Source organism: Panicum virgatum, chromosome 9N (genome assembly GCF_016808335.1).
Source record: "Panicum virgatum strain AP13 chromosome 9N, P.virgatum_v5, whole genome shotgun sequence".
Lineage (NCBI taxonomy): Eukaryota > Viridiplantae > Streptophyta > Magnoliopsida > Poales > Poaceae > Panicum > Panicum virgatum.
The window spans coordinates 64,946,710-64,965,997 of record NC_053153.1 but is presented as its reverse complement, the minus strand read 5'-3'; the positions used below and the strand labels follow the sequence as shown (position 1 = coordinate 64,965,997).

General features: G+C 53.6%; 3 protein-coding genes across 4 annotated transcripts; 2 read left to right on the top strand and 1 right to left on the bottom strand.

Annotated features, from left to right (window-relative positions):
- Positions 1–2,034: 2,034 nt before the first annotated feature.
- On the top strand, positions 2,035–4,138 carry LOC120692654 (pentatricopeptide repeat-containing protein At1g09900-like). The gene has a single exon (XM_039976032.1). It carries the CDS (start codon positions 2,106–2,108, stop codon positions 3,753–3,755), a length of 1,650 nt encoding a protein of 549 aa, XP_039831966.1. The 5' UTR covers positions 2,035–2,105; the 3' UTR covers positions 3,756–4,138.
- Positions 4,139–4,799: 661 nt separating this feature from the next.
- Positions 4,800–7,068, bottom strand: LOC120692030 (vicilin-like seed storage protein At2g28490). The gene is made up of 5 exons (XM_039975239.1): positions 6,603–7,068; positions 6,353–6,537; positions 6,085–6,165; positions 5,564–5,986; positions 4,800–5,470 (listed from the first exon to the last, which is right to left on the bottom strand). The coding sequence occupies exons 1-5, from the start codon at positions 6,982–6,984 to the stop codon at positions 5,003–5,005; spliced, it is 1,539 nt and encodes a 512-aa protein (XP_039831173.1). The 5' UTR covers positions 6,985–7,068; the 3' UTR covers positions 4,800–5,002.
- A 972-nt stretch (positions 7,069–8,040) lies between these two features.
- On the top strand, positions 8,041–18,270 carry LOC120691944 (transcription factor RF2b-like). 2 transcript variants are annotated; one of them, XM_039975150.1, is made up of 5 exons: positions 8,041–8,731; positions 11,034–11,166; positions 16,982–17,066; positions 17,560–17,610; positions 17,694–18,264. In XM_039975150.1, exons 1-5 carry the CDS (start codon positions 8,250–8,252, stop codon positions 17,717–17,719), a joined length of 777 nt encoding a protein of 258 aa, XP_039831084.1. In that variant the 5' UTR covers positions 8,041–8,249; the 3' UTR covers positions 17,720–18,264. The 2 variants fall into 2 exon arrangements, with proteins under 2 accessions (XP_039831084.1, XP_039831083.1); XM_039975149.1 differs by having other exon boundaries at positions 8,066–8,731; positions 17,560–18,270.
- Positions 18,271–19,288: the final 1,018 nt, after the last annotated feature.

Sequence of the window (19,288 nt, the reverse complement as noted above, 5' to 3'; positions counted from 1 at the left end):
GAAGATAATGCTGGTGCTGAGGTTGGACCTTCTGGAAATCCCAACGATGGATTGCCTCCGGATTTTGGAGCCCGTCGCGTCTAGATTTCGTTATGTGTGCATATGTATTTGAACTAGATGTATGGACATGTATTCCGACCTGTATGTCATAATTACATTTCGTTATGTATGGATATGTATTTGCACCAGACTGTAGCATGTAATATTACGAAGGTATTTGTGTAGTAACATTTCTTGGTTGTAGTTCTAAATGTATAGGTTGGTTCAATTATATTGCTCGCTTGGGTTTTGAAAGCTTTATTTGAATTGTTCTGTGTTTTGCTTGATGGTCTGTTACTGGTTGACCAAATGGGATTGCAGAGAAGAAAATCAAGATAAGAGCATCCGTAAAGAAGAAAGGCATACAATTTTGGAAAAAATGGTATGATTACAAAGCAGAGGCCCAAGACGTTCGTACTACTAGATACTTGGACAATGAAAAACATGGCATGTGCAACACGATAACCTCGTGTTGTGAGTAAACCTAACATGCCTTAGGAAATGTAAATTCCTGGATTACATGGTGATGCTTTACTGAGTGCACCGGGGATATTTTCCCTTCCTAATAGCTTCAGACCCTGCTTCCTTAGCACGGCGGGCCCTCTCTCGCTTCCTCTCCCTATCAGCTTCACGTTCTTCTGCCTTCTGACGTTCCACTCCTGCAATCCTCTTCTGAATCTCTTCCTGGTTTTTCTTGCGCTTCTCCTCCATCTGTTCTTCATGCAGCATTCGTTGCCACCTTTGTGCAGCCCACCTTGCTTGACGCTCCACGTGGTCCTTATCCTGCTGAGATTGCTCGGTGTCTAACCACTGCACGAAATCACATAGAGGCGGTGGAGTCTTTCCCCAAATCATGTTAGAAGTCATTACTAGATCTGAAAGTGACAAACTCTGATAGTGTTTTGTAGTACCTTTGCTCGGTCCTTGCCGTAATGCTTGGGCGGGTCGTACTCGTAATTCTCGCACATGAAGAATCTCTTGCCAAAGTCGTCCCCCAAAACCCTTGATTTCATTAGTTTGCACAAAGGATCCGCAAAAACACATAGGCACCTAGACTCCTTGGGGACTGTTTCCGTCACCTTATTCCATGGAATGTAGGTGGATCCTGAGGATGCCATGGTGTTGAGCCCTGGCAATCACAAGTGAGCAATCAGATTGCTAATATACTATATCAACGCTAATCATTATCAGTAACTTAAATGTACCACTAATAACTCCTAATAATAATTAAACTGATTGCTAAACTATTTTCTAACATTTTCTAAAAAAATTTCTAACATTTTCTATAATTTTCTATAATTTTCTAATATTATCTTGTATTTTTTTGATTTTCTAATACTTGTCTAACAATTTTCTAGTATTTTCTAATACTAAATCTAACACTAAATGTACTATATTAACGCTAATCACTATAAGTAACTGCACCTAAATGTACCACTAATCACTCCTAACAATAATTGAACTGATTGCTAATCTATTGTTAAAAAAATAATATGTAGAAAATTTTAGTTACCTACAGTCGCCGGCTTGAAAATCCGACAGGACTTCGCCGCTTTGCCTCTCCCTCACCCCTCCCTCTCTTTTCTTTTTTTCTGGATTTTTAGTAAGCCAAATGGGGGGTGAGGGGCAGCCAACACCTTTATATATGTTTATATATGGGAGGGAGGCCGGCCTCCTGGCAGCCGGGCGGCCGGTCCCAGGGACCTATCTGCAATTATTTTTCGTATTTTTTTCCCGAAAAAGCCCCTGCTGCCCGGCTGCCGGGCGGTCAGGTCCCGGCCGCCCGGCTGCCGGGCGGTCAGGTCCCGGCCGCCCGGCAGCCGGCGGCCGGGGTATATTTCCATATCGAAAATATATTTTTGTAAAAAACGAAAATAAAAAATATAGAAATTAAAAAACCGATATCGCTGAGTCCATAGCTAACGTGGCCTGCAATTTGGAAGGACGATCCTGGGCCTCCAAGAAGCACGTCACCACGACTGCACGTGCACGAGAGCCTCTCTCCCTCGTCCTCTCGCTTCCCAACCACATCTCCTCGGCTCGCCTCCTGCACACGCCCATCCACCATGGCTTCCCTCTACCACCACTCATCCTTCCCACTCTCCCCGCCCCAACAGCTTACCGCCCCCGAGCCCACACGCGCGCCGCCTCCCTCCTGTCGCATCTCCACCCTGCCGTCCTCATCCCACCATGGCAGCGCGCTCCCCCGACCCGGCGCGTCTCCCTCCGTCGCTTGCCACTGCAAGGCCCCGCCCCGGGACCACGACGCCGACCTCCTCCGCGCTCTGCAGTCCAACGGCAACGGCACCCTCCACGGAGAGCCGGTGCCGCCGCAGGTCCTCGATTCGCGCTCCGACGGACCGAGCGGCGACGGGAGGGGCAAGAGGCCTCGTATCTGCGCCTGCGACTGCGCGAAGCGGATCATGGAGCTGCCCGTGGAGGAGCGGGTGAAGGTGCTCGACCTCCTGCAGCGCGACGACGCGGCGCTCACCGTCTCCGACTACAACGACATCCTCTCCGCGCTCGCGCGCGCGGGCGACCACGCCTCGGCCGTCGCGCTGTTCCGCGCCATGCCCGTCGCACCCGACGCCCACTCCTTCGACACCGCCGTGCAGTTCCTCTGCCGCCAGGGCGCGCCCGACGAGGCCAAGCTCGCGCTCGACGAGATGGTGGCGCGCGGGTTCCGCCCCAGCGTGGCCGCGTTCTCCGCCGTCGTGGGCTGCCTCTGCAAGCGCGGCCGCGTCACCAAGGCCATGGAGGTGCTGGACGCGATGCGCGCGCTCGGGTGCGAGCCCACCATCCGCACCTACAACAGCCTCGTCGGCGGGCTCTGCTACGTCGGCCGGCTCGAGGAGGCGCTCGACCTGCTGAACAATCTGAAGGACTCGCCCAGAACGCCGGACATCTACACCTTCACCATCGTGCTCGACGGCTTCTGCAAGGTCGGGAGGGCGGAGGAGGCCACGGCCATCTTCCACGACGCCATCGGGATGGGCCTCTCGCCGACGATCTTCACCTACAACGCGCTCCTCAACGGCCACTGCAAGGAGGGGGAGCCGCTCAGGGCGTTCGCGCTGCTCATGGAGATGTACGGCGACGAGCGCGGCTGCCCGCCGGACAGGATCAGCTTCGGCATCGTGCTGACGGCGCTGCTGCGCGCCGGCGAGACCGCGGCGGCGTGGCAGACGTACAAGCGGATGGAGCGCGCCGGGTTCGAGGCGGACGGGCGCGCGCTGGACACGCTGGCGCGGGGCCTGTGCCGGCGGTGCGCGACGGACGTCTCGGCGCTGGGCGACGCCCGGGAGGTGTTCGCGAAGCTGGTGGCGTCCGGGCACGAGCCGGTGTCGTACACGTACTGCCTGATGGCGCAGGCGCTGGCGCGCGGCGGCGAGGTGGACGCGGCCGTGGCGCTGCTGGAGGAGATGGTGCGCCGCGGGTACGCGCTGCGGAAGCGCGCCTACACGGACGTGGTGCGCGCGCTCTGCGACCGGGGCCGGGCCCGCGACGCGCTGCGGGTGCTGGTGCTGGTGATGATCGTGCGGGACTTCGTGCCGGGGCGGAACGCGTTCGACGCGCTGCTGGGCGAGCTCGGCCGGCAGGGGCGGTGGACCGACGCCATGGCCGTGTACGCCGCCGCCGTGAAGCGCGGCGTGGTGGTCTCGTGGAAGCACCTCAGCAGGGAGGAGGAGCCCGTCCGGCTGGGGGTCCTGCAGTGACCGCTGCCCGACCGCTTCACAGGATCACACCATCTCTGCCACCACGACGCGTGTCCGGATTCCGTTGCCGCCGTCGGCTCCCAGATGCATGACTCTCCGACGAGGAAGAACGTACTCTCCGGCGTGCGTGGATTTTGGCGATTTTTTTGAGAGGAACACACCAGGAATGTACCGATTTTCTGTAAATCATTTTTGCTGCTTGATCAGATTGACAGGGCCGGAGCATTCAATCGAATTTTCGACCAGCGTCGCTCGGTTTCCGAAGGCTTACACATCTCAATATTCGGTACCTGGCCGGCGAGGCAAGGTATGAGCTTTGTACTAACTTCTTGTTCATAACTTCCATAAACAAGATCGACCAAAAGTTGTGGATTGTCATTCTCCATCCTCGATTTCATGGCTGATTCCTGGACCCTGGTACCAAAAGCTGCGTCGATTGCCCAACTCCGCTGGCCTTCTTTAGATATAAAAAAATTACTTCGTAAATATAACATCGGATATTTCAACATACATTCGAAATATTAAATGTAAACTAATTACAAAATAAATTAAATTTCGTTGTTTATTCCAACACATATCTGAAATATTAAAGTGAACTAATTATAAAATAAATTATAAATTTTGTTTATAAATGACGAGACGAATTTATTAAATCTAAATAATCTATCACATGTGGTATGTGGCAGCTTAATATCTAATCACAGTCTAATTAGATTTATTAGATTCGTCTCGCGATTTACAAACTAACTATTCAAACTAACTATTTAGTTAGTTTTCTCGTCTAGATTTGTAGTTAGTTTTTTTTCGTCTAGATTTAATGTTCTATGTTTCGAGCCCCAGCCTCTGTATATTTATGTGGGTAAGGCTTGGGGCTTAAAAACAACCCTTTCCCAGACCCTACACAGTGCGGGAAGCCTACGGCACTGGGTACGCCCTTTTTTATTTAATGTTCTATGTTACCGACATATTCGACATATTCAATATTACGGGTGTAAAATTTTTGAAGGGAACTAAACAAAACTCTCTTTTTCTGCCATCCATTCGAAGCTGTAAAACGCCACAAAGGACTTTATTTATAGACAGCGTCACGAAAAAACACAAGCACTGACTGACATAGGTCAACAACAGAGTCTAGCAGCAGCATCCGTAGCGCCCATGCTTCTCAGGACTCGGGAGGAACCAAGGAAGCAGAGTTGAGCATCGATCGACCTGATCGATCGTCTGCTCGACAAAAGCTTCGAGCAGCTTCACTCCTTGGCCACCTGCTCGATGACCAGCGGCTCCTCCCTCTCCCTCCTCCCCTTCCCATGCTCCTCCCTCCCCTTCTCCCTCTTTCCCGTGTCCGGGAACGACGGCAGTATCAGGGCCTCCTCCTGCGCCCGCACCACCTTCCTGAAGTCCTTCTCGCGGGCGCCGAACCCGGCGGCGACCTCCGGCCCCAGCATCGTGCGTAGCAGCGAGGAGGCGCCCACCAGGAACTGCGGCCGGTTGCGCCGCGCCGAGGTCGTGAACCCGAAGAACTCGAACGGCCCGCCCCGCGCCGCCACCTGGCAGAAGGGGAAGTAGCGCGGGATCCAGAACACGTCGCCCTCGCGCACCACCACGCTCATAGCCAGCGACCCGTTCGGGAACACCACCTGGATCGTGCCCTCCCCGCCCAGCACCACGCCGTACTCCGTCGCCCGAGGGTTCACGTGCGGCGCCAGCATCGATCCCTGCAACACGCGAATCAGCTTCAGCTAGTCAGCTGCTGCGATCAAGTCCCCTCTCTTTTCTCCGATCGTGCGAGGCTGATCAAGGGCTCTTACGGCGGTGAGGTTGACGAGGTAGACGCCGATGTTGGAGTGCTTGAGGGGCTCGTAGCCGTGCTTGTCGACGGCGATGGTCCAGCCGTAGGCGTTCCGGAACCCGGGCTTGCTGTCGTACAGGTTGAACGGCTTCGGCGCGCCGCCCTTCTTGTTCGCCTCCGCGGCGCCCGAACATCCGAGTCCGACGAACCGGTTCACCAGCTCCCTCCACGACCACGTCGGCCGCGCATCGTCGTCTTCCTCTCCCCTGCTCCCCGGCCTCCACGCGCCGGCCTCACCGCGCCGCGCTCCCCTGCGCGGCGCGTCGCCCCCGTTGCTGCCCTGCCTCTCCTCGTCGCCGCCGCTCCCGGGCTCCGCGGCGTAGTACACGATGGGGCCGCGGGTTTGCGCCAGCAGGACTCTTGCCAACTCGTCGTAGGTGGCCTAATATGGACACAAGACATGCAAACAATTAGGCCACACATCAGTTGGAGATCGCCAATACATGTTGCACGGTGTGAAATCGTTCAGGTTGATCTCACGTTGAAGGCAACGGCAAGCGTCTTCGGTTCGAAGCCGGCGAGCACCGACGCCGGGTTCCCGCCACCGCCGAGGAAGAAGGACTGCGTTGGATCACGGTTCATCAGTGCGAGATTTGGGGATTGCAAGTACATATGCTCACTTTAATTCCAGATGTGCTAAATAAGAAAGATCTAAGCTGAATAGTAGATAATAATGTTCTCTTCAAATCAAAAGAAGAAAAGAAGAGAAGATGATGATAGATGCAGTGTAAGTGTGTAACACAGAGACCAAATACGGGGGTCCGAAGCCGAGGCCATCGGAGGCGTCGATGCTGCAAATGATCTGCAGCCTCTGGCCCTTGCCGGTGTTGACCATGTAGAAGGTGGAGCCGGCGTCGATGTGGAGGACGTCGCCCATCTTGAGCTTCCTCTCCACCAGCTCGTCCTTGTAGATATACCCAACCTTCACCTCCCCTGCCCACCACACCAAAGATGATCCAGCTCTTGATTCAGTACGCAGACACGTTTAAATTACATACCTCGGCGCACGAAGAGGGTGATGCTGGAGTCGAGGTACTGCGGCACGAACAGCGTCTTGGGCTCCATGGCGATGAAGCCGATGTGCATGAGCCCCTCGCGGCACGCGGCGGCGGCCGGCGGCCACGGCTGGCCGCGCACCACGCGCACCTGCCCGCCCTCCGACTCCACCACCTTCTCCAGCCGGTCCAGCACGAACAGGCCCCTCTCCTTGCCCTCGCCCTCGCCCCTCCCCTTCTCCTCCTCCTCCGGCCGCCACTCCCCTTCACCCTCCTCCCACCCCAACTCGCGGTCGTGGCGCGGTGCCGCCGCCGTGCACCTCGACGCCAGGAGCAGCAGCAGCCCAAAGAGCAGCGGCGCCGCCATCACGGCCACGCGACCCATCGCCTCACTCACCGTCGATCACCTCCGACCTCGCGCTAGCTAGCTTGCTCTCGCGGTCTCGCCCCTGCTCTCTCTTGGTCGGCTGTCCTCCCCACCGTTCTTGCGGTGCGAGGCCGTGGGATATAGAGGCGACGGGTGGGAGGGGATGGGCGTCGCGACTCACACGTGTCGCCGTGCATGGCGCGCCTCATGTGCGCCACGTAGCGCCCGGACGGTCGAGCAGGGAGTTCTGGGTGGCACCCGCTTTTACTGTTTTTTTAAGAAATCAGCCCCTTTTTAGATGTCTTTAAAATTACAAAATTTTACCAAGAATTTTTAAACGCATGCATGGAGTATTAAATGTAGCTAAATAAAATAACTAATTATACAATTCGTCTATAATTTATGAGACGAATCTTTTGAACCTAGTTAATTCATGGCAAGACAATAATTACCAAATATAAACGAAAGTGCTACAGTATTTTACAGCCAAACTTTTATGCATCTAAACAAGTGCCAGGCGAGAAGAGCGGGTGCGCTTCGGATTGAGATTTAGTTACATTGCACGGTGACATTGTCAGTGACTCAATATCACCGAAAATGTCACCGTGCAATGTCACTGAATGTGTGTCCGTGCGCGTCGATACTCTGCGCAACGGCACACGGCTACGTACCCGAATGGTCTCCGAGCTTCTCTCCGTTGAAAAGCTACGATTTGCTTACATTTCAGGACTGCTTAATTGAAGATAAAGTAAAACACTTCACATTTTAAGACACCATCTGCTACACTAAACTTCGGGGGTCATGGCCTCGACGGGCGCGCTAGTTGTGCACGCTGCATTTCGGTGCTAGTTGTGCACGCTGCACGGTAACGTTCCATACAGCACGGTTCGGCGTGGCGCACTGGAGCGGCACGCGGCACGGACCCGACCCGACCCGACCCTGCTGGCCGCTGCCGCACCGAAAGAAGGCGACCTGTTTTGCTCGTCGCCGTGGGCGCGCACATGCTGCTCCGGTGGCACTAGCCTCTACGCTCCCTCCCTCCCGACCTCCAGTCTCCAGATCCCACTCCACTGCGCTGCCGCTGATCCACCCCACCTCATAAAAACCAAACCAAACACGAAAGCACCACGAAACACGGCGGCAGCAGCAGCCTTCGTGGCCTCGTGGGTGCCCGCCTGCCTATCCATCCACCATCCTTCCTCCCTCCTGCCTCCCGCGCGCGCGCCCTCGGCTCGGACAGGCCGAGCGGTAGCGAGGGAGGGCGGGGCGGCGCGGGCCTCGCAATGCAGCAGCAGCAGCAGCCGGAGCCCGCCGATCCGCCGGGGCGGGCGTTCCCACCCCCGCCGGCGCCGGCGCGGGCCGCCGCGCGCGGGGCGCACCACCGCCGGGCCAGATCTGAGGTCGCCTTCCGCCTCCCGGACGACCTCGGCCTCGGCGGCGGCGGCGGCCCCGAAGGCGACGGCTTCGACGAGATCGGCTCCGAGGACGACCTCTTCTCCACTTTCATGGACATCGAGAAGATCTCCTCCTCGGGTCCCTCAGACCGCGACCGCGACCGCGCCGCGGAGACCTCCTCGCCGCCGCGCCCCAAGCACCGCCACAGCAGCTCCGTCGACGGCTCGGGCCTCTACTTCTCCCCCGGCGTCGGCGGCGGCGCGGGGAAGGACGCCGCCGCGTCGCTGGCCGAGGTCATGGAGGCCAAGAAGGCCATGAGCCCCGAGCAGCTGGCCGAGCTCGCCGCCATCGACCCCAAGCGTGCCAAGAGGTGCCGCCTCATCGATCTCCCCCCCCCTCCCTGCCTGTCCTTGGCTACCAGTGCTCGACTGCTCGGCATTGTTTCTCAGGCCTGGTCTCAGTCGCCGAGTGATCGACGTACTCCATCGATTGGTTGGTAGAGAAATGGTCGTATACTAGATCAATTCTTTCGTTTCTCCGAGGTGGCGAGTAATTAGCTCAGGCGTAGAGGACAATCATGCGTGCATGCTTTCTGATGGAAATGCGAATGCCTGGTGGATGAAGGAAAGATGCGCATCTGCGCCTTGTTTTTCCCCCTTTGTGGGCACTGTGCATGGATAGATGGCATAGGTTGGTTGGTTGGGGGTTGGGAGTTAAGGTACTAGTGGCAGTGTTTTAGTGCTTGGTTGGTGGGATTATGGATAAATGTTTGTTTCTCTGAGGGTGACGCTTGTGCTTTTCCATGGGTGTTGGGGGGGTTGATCCTTTGATGATGTTTGGCATATTGGGAAAAGGGGGTGGGCGAAAAAAAAGGGTAACCAGAATTCATTTAATTTCTTACCTGCAAATGTTATATTTCCCAGTTGTAATTTGAGAATTTACTGCCGAGGTCCTGGTAAGCTGGATTGCTGGTTTCCAGGATTATATTGCTTAGTTTCGACACTTGGGAAAGCTGATAGATAAATGGTAACCTGTTGGGTGAGACTAAGAGAAAATGGAGCACATTCCAATAGAGAGTGATTGCGAATTATTAGAACTACCTGGCTATATTAATATTGGCCCTGTTTGGAGAACTATCCCAGAGTTATTTTTTGGGCTATTCTTTAGCCCATAGAGATAGCCCTCCACCAAAATAACCCTTGAGCTGTTTGGATACAAGGGTTATTTGGCATTTAATGCACCTTCCTAATCATTGGAGCCCCATTATCTCTCTCTTGCTGCAGTGGACCCCACTCAAAATAACCCAAATATCACCTCTTTGGGTGGGGGGGGGGGGGTAGTTTTGGGGATTGGTTATTTCCAAATAGCCACAAAATAACCCACCTGTTTGGTTCCCTATAGGGTTATTTGGGCTATTTGAGGGAGGGATAAAAAATAACCCATGGATCCAAACAGGGCCATTGAAGGGCAGTAAGTGCACAACCATTGAAAGCTACCCAATCAAATCAGAGATATTATTCAGGCTCTAATCTTGCTTGCCTATTTTTTTATATATGTTTGAAACTGAGAAACTCTGAACAGTTCCTGCTTGTCATTGCCAGGGGCAAAGCTAGGCTTACTTATCGGGGTCAGCTGGCCCCGATAAAACTCTGTTAATCCATAGAAACTACTGTTCATGTGTATTGGTAACCCGATGGTCTTTTTTTCTAGATCCACCCCTGGTCATTGCTCGAAATTTTAGTGGCACCTTGCGAATGGTGTTGTAAGCAGTTGAGTTTCTCATCTCTAAGAATCACATGCTGTAATCATGCCACCAATTATAGGGATCTCCCTAATAGCAAATAATGCTATCCAAACTATGCACTGTGTAGTTGATAACTTGTTATCCACAATTTACAGTTAAATTTTTAATGCTTCAAAACTATACTGCATCCTTACCAGTTTTCATCTTTATGGTTCCCTCAGACATCCAATTGTTTGATCTGCACAGGTAATAAAAAATGGCAGTCCTAAATATATAGTGGATAAATGTTGCATTCAGAGTTTAGTTGATCGACAAATGTGTAGAAAAAGTTCATTCATGTATTTAGGCCTGTTTGTTTGCCCATGAGATTATATAATCCAGCTTAAAATCTAAAAAATAATCTCACAAGGAAACAAACACTCTAGCTTATTCATCAGATTATATAATCTACACCCCCTAGATTATAATAATCCATAAGCTGCTAAAAACATGCTTATTTCAGATTATAGTGATTTAGAGCTCAAATAATCTATGTTGCCAAACAACTCATAGATTATTTCTCTCAAGTTTATAACAATCCAGATTATATAATCCATCACCTATAAGCTAGATTATATAATCTTGCTTGTAAACAAACAGGGCCTAAATTGTTCAACCTGCATCTTCTCTTTTTCGACGAAGCTCCCGCTTTTACTTATTAGAAATTTAGAATGTGCTGGCTGTTGTAGACTTGTAATATCATACATCTGCTTTGGGACCTGATCCAATATTCCTCTAAATTAATACTGGAAAAGAGGAAGTGAAAGTATAAATGAATTAGTCAAGTTGTGGCTAATGATCCATGCATGATTTTGTGATCTTTTCCTGTGATCATTTCTTCCAATGACATTGAAGTCTACATTAACATTTTGTATTCATTTTCATGCAGAATTCTAGCTAACAGACAATCGGCGGCTAGATCAAAAGAAAGAAAGGCTCGTTATATAACAGAACTTGAGCGGAAGGTTCAAACGCTTCAGACTGAAGCCACCACCCTTTCAGCACAACTCACACTATTTCAGGTACATTTCCATCCATCTGTTATCTCATGGATATCAGGTCAAGTTTATGTTCATGCTATTTCGGAAAGTGGTTCTTTCAACAGCAAAGTGACCATTTTCCTTTGCCATCATTTTAAGAAAACATGGATCTATGAATCTATCCCCTGATCACAGGGCACTAATTAAATTGCAGCTCCTTTGCAAATTGCATCTAGCTCAATTCTTGTGTATCTTCCGACAACTTGTGTAGCTGTATGTGTTGGTGTATATGTGAGCCCATGTATAGAGGCCCATCTAGAGGCCCATGTATAGGATTTATATATCCCACCCTTCTAGGATTTGGAGGAATACAAGACAATTATTCTCTCTAACATGGTATCTAGCCTTCCCTTCCCTCTAGCCGCCGGTGCCACCCGCCGCCGCCGCCGGTGCCATGGCCGGCCTCTCCTCCTTCCCTCCCCTCCCCTCTGCTGCTGGCGGCCCCTCCTCTGTTCCGCGTGCCTCTGCGCCGCCGGTGGCCTGGCCCGCCGCTCCATGGCCGCCCGCCGCCGCCGCCGCAACCCTCGCCGCCGTCGTGCCTCTTCTGGACCCGGGAGCGCCGCCCATGGCTGCCGCAGGCGCGGATCTGCTGGCCCCGCGGCCGCCGCCGGCCCCTGCGGGAGTGAATCCCGTGCCGCCGCCGCCTGAGGGCGCGGATCCGGCGTCGCCGCCGCCTCAACCCTACCCTGCAGGCGCGAGCCGGCCGCCCCCCCCCCCCCGCCGCCTCTGGTCGCCCCCGCCGCCCCTCCCCTCGACCTGGGCCCGGGGGGCGCGGCTGCCGCCGCCGCCGCCCTGGCAGCTGGCGCGGGGGGCGCGGCCGCGGGTGCCGCCCCTGCAGGCGCCTCTGCCGCCGCCGCCGGGGGCGCCTGGCCCGCGCCTCGTGGCCCCCGTGGCCTCTGCTGCCCCCGCGGCCCTCCCTAGGCAGGGCGCGCGCCGCCGCCGCCCCCTGGGCCGCTGCCATCGGCGTGCCAGCCGCCGCCGCCCACGGCGCCGCGCCCGAGCCGCCCGCCTCGCGGCCGCCCTGCTGGACCTCGAGGCCAAGCTCGTGCGGGCGCACGCCGCGCAGGCCGCCGCGCCCGCGCGAACGCCCGTGGTGCCTCTGCCTGCGAAGCCCGCGCCCGCGCTCCTGCACGCGCCCATGGCTCCCGTGCCCGCGCCCGCGGCGCCCGTGCCTGCTTTCGGTATGCCCCACGCGGACGCGCCGTTCGCCGCCGCCGCCTTCCGCGGGCAGCCGAACGCCGCCGGAGCTGCTACGGACGACGACACTCGCCGCGGCCCTCCTCGCTGCCAAGTCCGAGGCTTCGGCGTCTCAGGAGCGGGCCCGCGCGGCTGCCCTCGCTTGGGAGCGCGAGCGCTCTGCGGCCGACGCTCTCGTTGGGTCGCCGTCCCGCCTGTCGTCCCCTTCACCGAGCACGGCGCTTCGTCCTCCCACCAGGCTCTGCCCTCTGGATCTGGACCCTGGATCGAGCAGCCCGACCCCCTCCTTGGTGCTCCTCTCACCGGCCAGACCGGGGGTGGGGGAGGCCGAGGGCGTCGTCGGCGGAGGGGACGCGGTGGTGGTGCTCGGGGCACTCCGGACCCGACTCCGGCTCCTACTCCTGCTACTGGCCCTGGAGGTACGCCCTGGCCATCCTTCAGCGCCCCATGGCCAGGGCACATCCCGATGTGGCCGTTTCAGGGTCGGGGGGGGGGGCTCATCCTCAGCCCCAGCCGGCGGCCATGGTCGCCGCTGCTGCTCCCCTGTTCACGCCGTCCTGGACCCCGCCCGTTCCACCCAACCAGCAGCCGACCTGGCCTGGGGGGTGGGACCAGGCCGCGCTGGCGCAGTCCTTCAGCGCCTTGGGGCGGACGCCGCCGGTCAGCACCGAGTGGATCGCCGACTCGGGTGCCTCCTTCCACACCACCCCAGATGCCGATATCCTCTCTTCTGTCCGACCCCCGCACCCCTCTTGTTCTTCTTCCATCATGGTTGGTGACGGTTCTTGCCTTCCTGTCAGCGCCGTGGGTTCTACTCCTGGCTTCTTTCGTCTTCCCAATGTCATTGTTGCTCCTCAGATGGTTCATAACCTTCTTTCCATTCGTCAGTTTACAGCTGACAATTCTTGTTCCATCGAGTTTGATTCTTCTGGCCTCACTGTAAAGGATTCGGCCTCCCGGCGTACGCTACTCTGGTGTGACAGCACGTGCCCTCTTTACACCCTTCGCCTTCCTTCTTCCGCTGCACCACTTTCGCCTTCTTCTTCGCCCTGGCCGTCTTGGTCTGCCGCTTTTGCCGCGACGCCGTCTTCCACCACCTGGCACCGCCGTCTTGGTCACCCTGGCCGCGACGTTCTGGCTCAGCTCAGTCGTAGTGCCGATGTTCCTGGCACTAGGGCTCCTGCTGAGCCCCTCTGCCATGCTTGCCAACTCGGTCATCATGTTTGGCTCCCTTTTTCTTCTTCTTCGCATGCGACGCATGCATTTGATCTTGTTCACTGTGACCTGTGGACCTCCCCTGTACTTAGCCTTTCTGGTTATAAGTACTATCTGGTGGTGGTCGATGACTTCTCGCACAACTCTTGGACGTTTCTTTTGCGCGCCAAGTTTGAGACCTTCCCCACCCTTCTCCACTTCTTTGCCTGGGTGTCCACTCAGTTCGCCCTCACCGTTAAGGCCGTCCAGTGTGACAACGGGCGGGAGTTCGACAACTCCACCTCTTGTTCTTTCTTCCTCTCTCGGGGTGTTCAGCTGCGTATGTCTTGTCTATATACCTCTCCTCAGAACGGCAAGGCTGAGCGGATGATTCGCACGACGAACGACGTCGTGCGCACCCTTCTGATCCAGGCCTCTCTGCCCCGCGCTTCTGGGCTGTAAGCCTCCACACCGCCACCTACTTGCGCAACCGTCTTCCGTCCACTGCTTCTCCTTCTCCCACTCGACACCACGCTCTTTTCGGTACCCCTCCTCGCTACGACCACATTCAAGTCTTCGGGTGTGTGTGTTATCCTAACACCACCGCCACCGCTCCTCACAAGCTGGCGCCCCGCTCGACTCGTTGTGTGTTCCTTGGTTACTCCCCTGACCACAAGGGGTGCCGATGCTTTGACCTCACCTCTCGCCGCGTCCTGATCTCCCGACACGTCATCTTTGAAGAGTCGGATTTCCCCTACACCTCATCCACACCTTCTCCTGACCCCGAGCTGGAGTCCCTGTTTCCGACTTACCCGGTGGTTTAGCCACCTTTCCCTGTCTTTCCTTTCCCTGCAGGTTTTTCCGGCACACCGGCACTGCTGCCGGTGATCCCTGCTGCGCCACGCGCGGCCCCGGTGCCCGCGGTCGCGCCACACGTGGCCCCCGGACCTCCGGTCGTGCCGCGCGCGGACCCGGTGTCTCCTGCTGTGCCGCGCGCGGACCCGGTGTCTCCTGCTGTGCCACGCGCGGCCCCGGTGCCTCCCGCTGCACTTACGCGATACGCTCAGCCGGTGTAGGTGTACCAGTGTCGTCCGGCGCCGCCGCGGTACGCTCAGCCGGTGCAGGTGTACCGGCGTCGTTCGGCGCCGGCACCGGCGCCGACTCTGGCTCCGGAGGCTCCTCCGACGCCTACACCGGAGTCGTCGCCGCCGCCATCTACACCGGAGCTGCCGCCGCCTCCGCCTCCGCCGACTCGCTCTCGAGTCGAGCCGGAGGTGTACCACCCGCTTGTCGTCCATCGGGATCCTCGGCATATCCATCCCATGGTGACTTTGCGGATGGCGTCTCAGGCCGCGACTCTCTCCGCCATCGAGGGCGAGCCGCGGGTCTCTCCGGTATCCTCTGTCCGGGACGCCCTGACGGATCCTCACTGGCGTCGTGCGATGGAAGAGGAGTACGCGGCTCTCCTTGCCAACCAGACGTGGGACCTCGTGCCACGTCCGTCTGGTTGCAATGTGGTCACCGGTAAGTTGATCTGGACGCATAAGCGTCGGGCTGATGGCACACTGGAGCGCTACAAGGCTCGCTGGGTTCTCCGGGGTTTCACTCAGTGGCCTGGTGTGGACTATGATGAGACCTTCAGCCCAGTAGTGAAGTCTGCTACTGTGTGCACGGTCCTCTCGCTTGCGCTCTCGCGCTCCTGGCCTGTGCACCAGCTGGATGTGAAGAATTTCTTTCTTCACGGTACTCTGTCAGAGACAGTGTACTGCTCTCAGCCGGCGGGATTTATGGACTCGAGTCGTCCGGATATGGTCTGCCGGCTCAACAAGTTCCTCTATGGTTTGAAGCAGGCTCCTCGGGCTTGGTACTCTCGGTTCGCCACGTTCTTGCTGACTTTGGGGTTCACCGAGGCCAAGTCTAACACGTCTCTCTTCATCTAGCGCCGTGGGGATGAGACTGCATATCTGCTGCTCTATGTCGATGACATTGTGCTCACAGCCTCCAGTCAGCAGTTGCTTCAGAGTGTCATCACCTCTCTGCAGCAGGAGTTTGCTATGAAGGATCTGGATCAGCTCCAACACTTCTTGGGCGTCACTGTTGAGACTCGCTCGTCTGGTCTTCTCCTTCACCAGTGGCAGTACGCACTCGATATTCTAGAGCGGGCTGGGATGACTGATTGCAAGCCCTGCTCCACTCCTGTCGACACTCAGGCGAAGCTGTTTGGTGATCCGGTGGCTGATCCTACTGCCTACCGGAGTCTGGCTGGCGTTTTGCAGTACCTCACCTTCACCAGGCCGGACCTTACCTACGCTGTTCAGCAGGTCTGTCTCCATATGTATATCCCCGGGAGTCACACCTTGCTGCGCTGAAGCGTCTCCTCCGCTATGTCCGTGGCACTGTGGACCTCGGCCTGGTGCTTCACCGCTCATCTTCTGCTGAGCTGGTGGTCTACACAGACGCTGACTGGGCTGGCTGCCCGTACACTCGTCGCTCCACTTCCGGCTACGCCGTCTTCCTGGGCGGCAACCTGGTCTCCTGGTCGTCCAAGCGTCATCCGGTTGTCTCCCGCTCCAGTGCTGAGACGGAGTACCGGGCTGTTGCTAACGGCGTGGCGGAGGCGTCCTGGTTACGACAGCTCTTGGCGGAGCTCCACAGCCCGCTCGCCAAGAGCACGCTCGTCTACTGTGACAACGTCAGCGCCGTGTATCTCTCTACCAACCCCGTCCAGCATCAGCGGACGAAGCATGTGGAGATCGACCTACACGTGCGCGACAGAGTCGCCATCGGCGATGTTCGGGTACTCCATGTCCCGACTACCTTCCAGTTTGCTGACATCTTTACCAAGGGACTGCCCTCATCGACCTTCTCGGAGTTTCGCTCCATCCTCAACGTAGCCGGTGGCTAGTTGTGGTTGCGGGGGGTATTTGCCCTTTTGTACTATATTTGTACTCTCTTTTTGTCCAGTCTTGAACACCGCTGTGCCGGTAGTTCAGACTGCGGGGGGATGTTGGTGTATATGTGAGCCCATGTATAGAGGCCCATGTATAGAATCTATATATCCCACCCTTCTAGGGTTTGGAGGAATACAAGGAAATTATTCTCTCCAACAGTATGTCTCCAACAGTATGGACTAGAGTCTAGGACGACACTGCACATGCAGTGAGCCTGTGATTAGTCTAAGCATCCCTTGCATTATATTAATTCTGGTGTTGTGAAAATTGTGAAGAATTATACATTAATGATCCGTATGTGGATTTTATCGATGTTCATTGTCAACTTTGACTGCCCTGGTTATTGCTATATTTTTATATGGTTGACTGTTGAAGTATTTTATAGTTTGCTGTTTGCTGTACTGTTCTATTAAGTGGTATCGTGACCTTTATATATTGCCTTCAATCTCTTGCAGAGAGACACAACTGGACTTTCTGCAGAAAATGCAGAGCTCAAGATAAGGTTGCAGGCCATGGAGCAACAGGCTCAACTGCGTGATGGTGAGCATTGTCCCCTCATTGAAGATAACATAATTTATTTGTCTATTTGGCTCTTTGATTCTTTTTATTTTCCTGTAACATGAAGCATTGAAGCAATAATAAGGCAGTGCAATATATTTTTGACAATATATAATTGAATGTCATTCTATTTTTCTCAGTCCCCACTCATTCCTTTTTCTAACTCAAGGTAGACTTCCTTTTCCATTTCAAGGCATTCTACATGGTCAATTGCAAAAATCTTTTGAAGTCAAGTGCCTTTTGGCACGATACCCTTCACCTAATTGCTACTTGGTATCCTTAGTTTTTCTATACGTGTTTTCAATTTACTGCAACTTATATATTGTGCCATGAGCTAGAGTGGCTTATACGATATGGAACATAATGCAAGTTATATTTTCCTGACATAGAACAAATTAATTACTAGAATTTGCATTGTGTGAAGTTCTGTGTTCTACTTGTACATTCTAAACAGTCGATCTGATATATTTTACAGCTCTGAATGATGCACTGAAGCAGGAACTGGAGAGGCTTAAGCTTGCTACTGGTGAGATGACCAATTCCAGTGAGACATATAACATGAGATTTCAACATGTCCCGTACAACTCTTCATTCTTCCTGCTTTCCCAGCAAAATACAGCACCACACCCGGGTAGTGCCCAGTTGGCACCATCGTTCAACCCACCTCATCCCAATGTGCCAAATCACCAGATGCTGTCCCACCCACACACTCTCCCAGATATAATGCAGCAAGACTCTCTTGGACGGCTGCAAGGTTTGGACATTGGAAAGGGGCCTCTGGTTGTGAAGTCGGAGAGCAGCTCGATCTCTGCAAGCGAAAGCAGCAGCACCTTCTAACGAGGCCTACACATCAGAATCCACAGTTTCATTAGATCACTTTGTTCATAGCCTGACATCCTTGTGCTGCTTTCAGTTCTGTAAGCTTATTTTTTATTCAATTCATTCGTTTAGTTGAGATTGTTCGTAATCGCATGGACAGATCAAACCGTGTTGTAGAATGATCCGGCAACTCACATCTTGTTTGTTTTGGGTTCATTTCCTGTGTGCATGTTTGGTAATCAGGGCGGTCGGAGTGGAGTCTCTGATGATATTGTGTTGCTTTTAGCCATGTTGACTTGACCTCTATGGATTCTCTTTGGAACATCCATGTATTCTTGTGCTACCAAGCTAGTTTGATCCATGTACACTCTGGTTGATGAATGGTGTCGCTTTGAGGAATTTCAAAGATCCATCAGACTGCAGCAGTGCAGTACATAATGAGTATCGGCATCTGTACTAAAAAGCAAAAAAGAAAGAAAGAAATAATGGTCATACACTAGGGGCCGTTTGCATCATGAGGAAATGAAATCTACTTTTTTTTTTTTACAAAAGGAATTGAAATCTATTTAATAAACTAGACTATTTGGCTTAGAATTTCACATCCCACCATTTTCCAAAATTTAGATATAAGCATATCCTAAATGATACTCCTATTTAGTAATTTATAACACGCTCACTGCTCTATAATAGAAATATAGTACATAAGTATATCTCCCTTGCCAACAATGGTATACAAATATATTCCGTTTTAAATTATGATTATTAGATTTGTATAGAAATATATTCTATACACCACTAATGCACCAACGCTTAATAGATTTGTGTCTAAATTATGATTATTAGAATGAAATTCAATTCCAAATGGGACCTAATTTGCATTTGAAGCATTTGTAAATACACGTAATTTTGGTATTCGATATTGTTTAGGTAAGGAAATTATTTTTTTTCCTTGCATTCTATATGGTTTGTCGGGTTTTGAGTTGATTAGTGGACGCGGCAAACTGTGTACATTCGTCTTACAAATATGAACCTATATTGTTATTAAGTTTCTATACGTATATTCTTCTAGGAACTAAAAATATACATCTTTTGGAAAAAATACCTGTACAATAAACATGTAAACATAATTTTTATGCCATATTTGGAATAAGTCATGTGTGTACACTATGATTCAACTTTGGAAATGACATATATATATGCACCCCTGATTAAGTTAGTTCTGGGTTTCATATTTTTTGTTGATTGGATGCTTAATCTTAGTTGCACGGTGTCCATCTATGTCTTAAAGATTGTAATGAAACATTGGTTTGATAATTTTAATGAAAACAATACAAGATTCGGAGAACAAATTATATAGATCGATTTGGTTTTATACAAGTTGATTG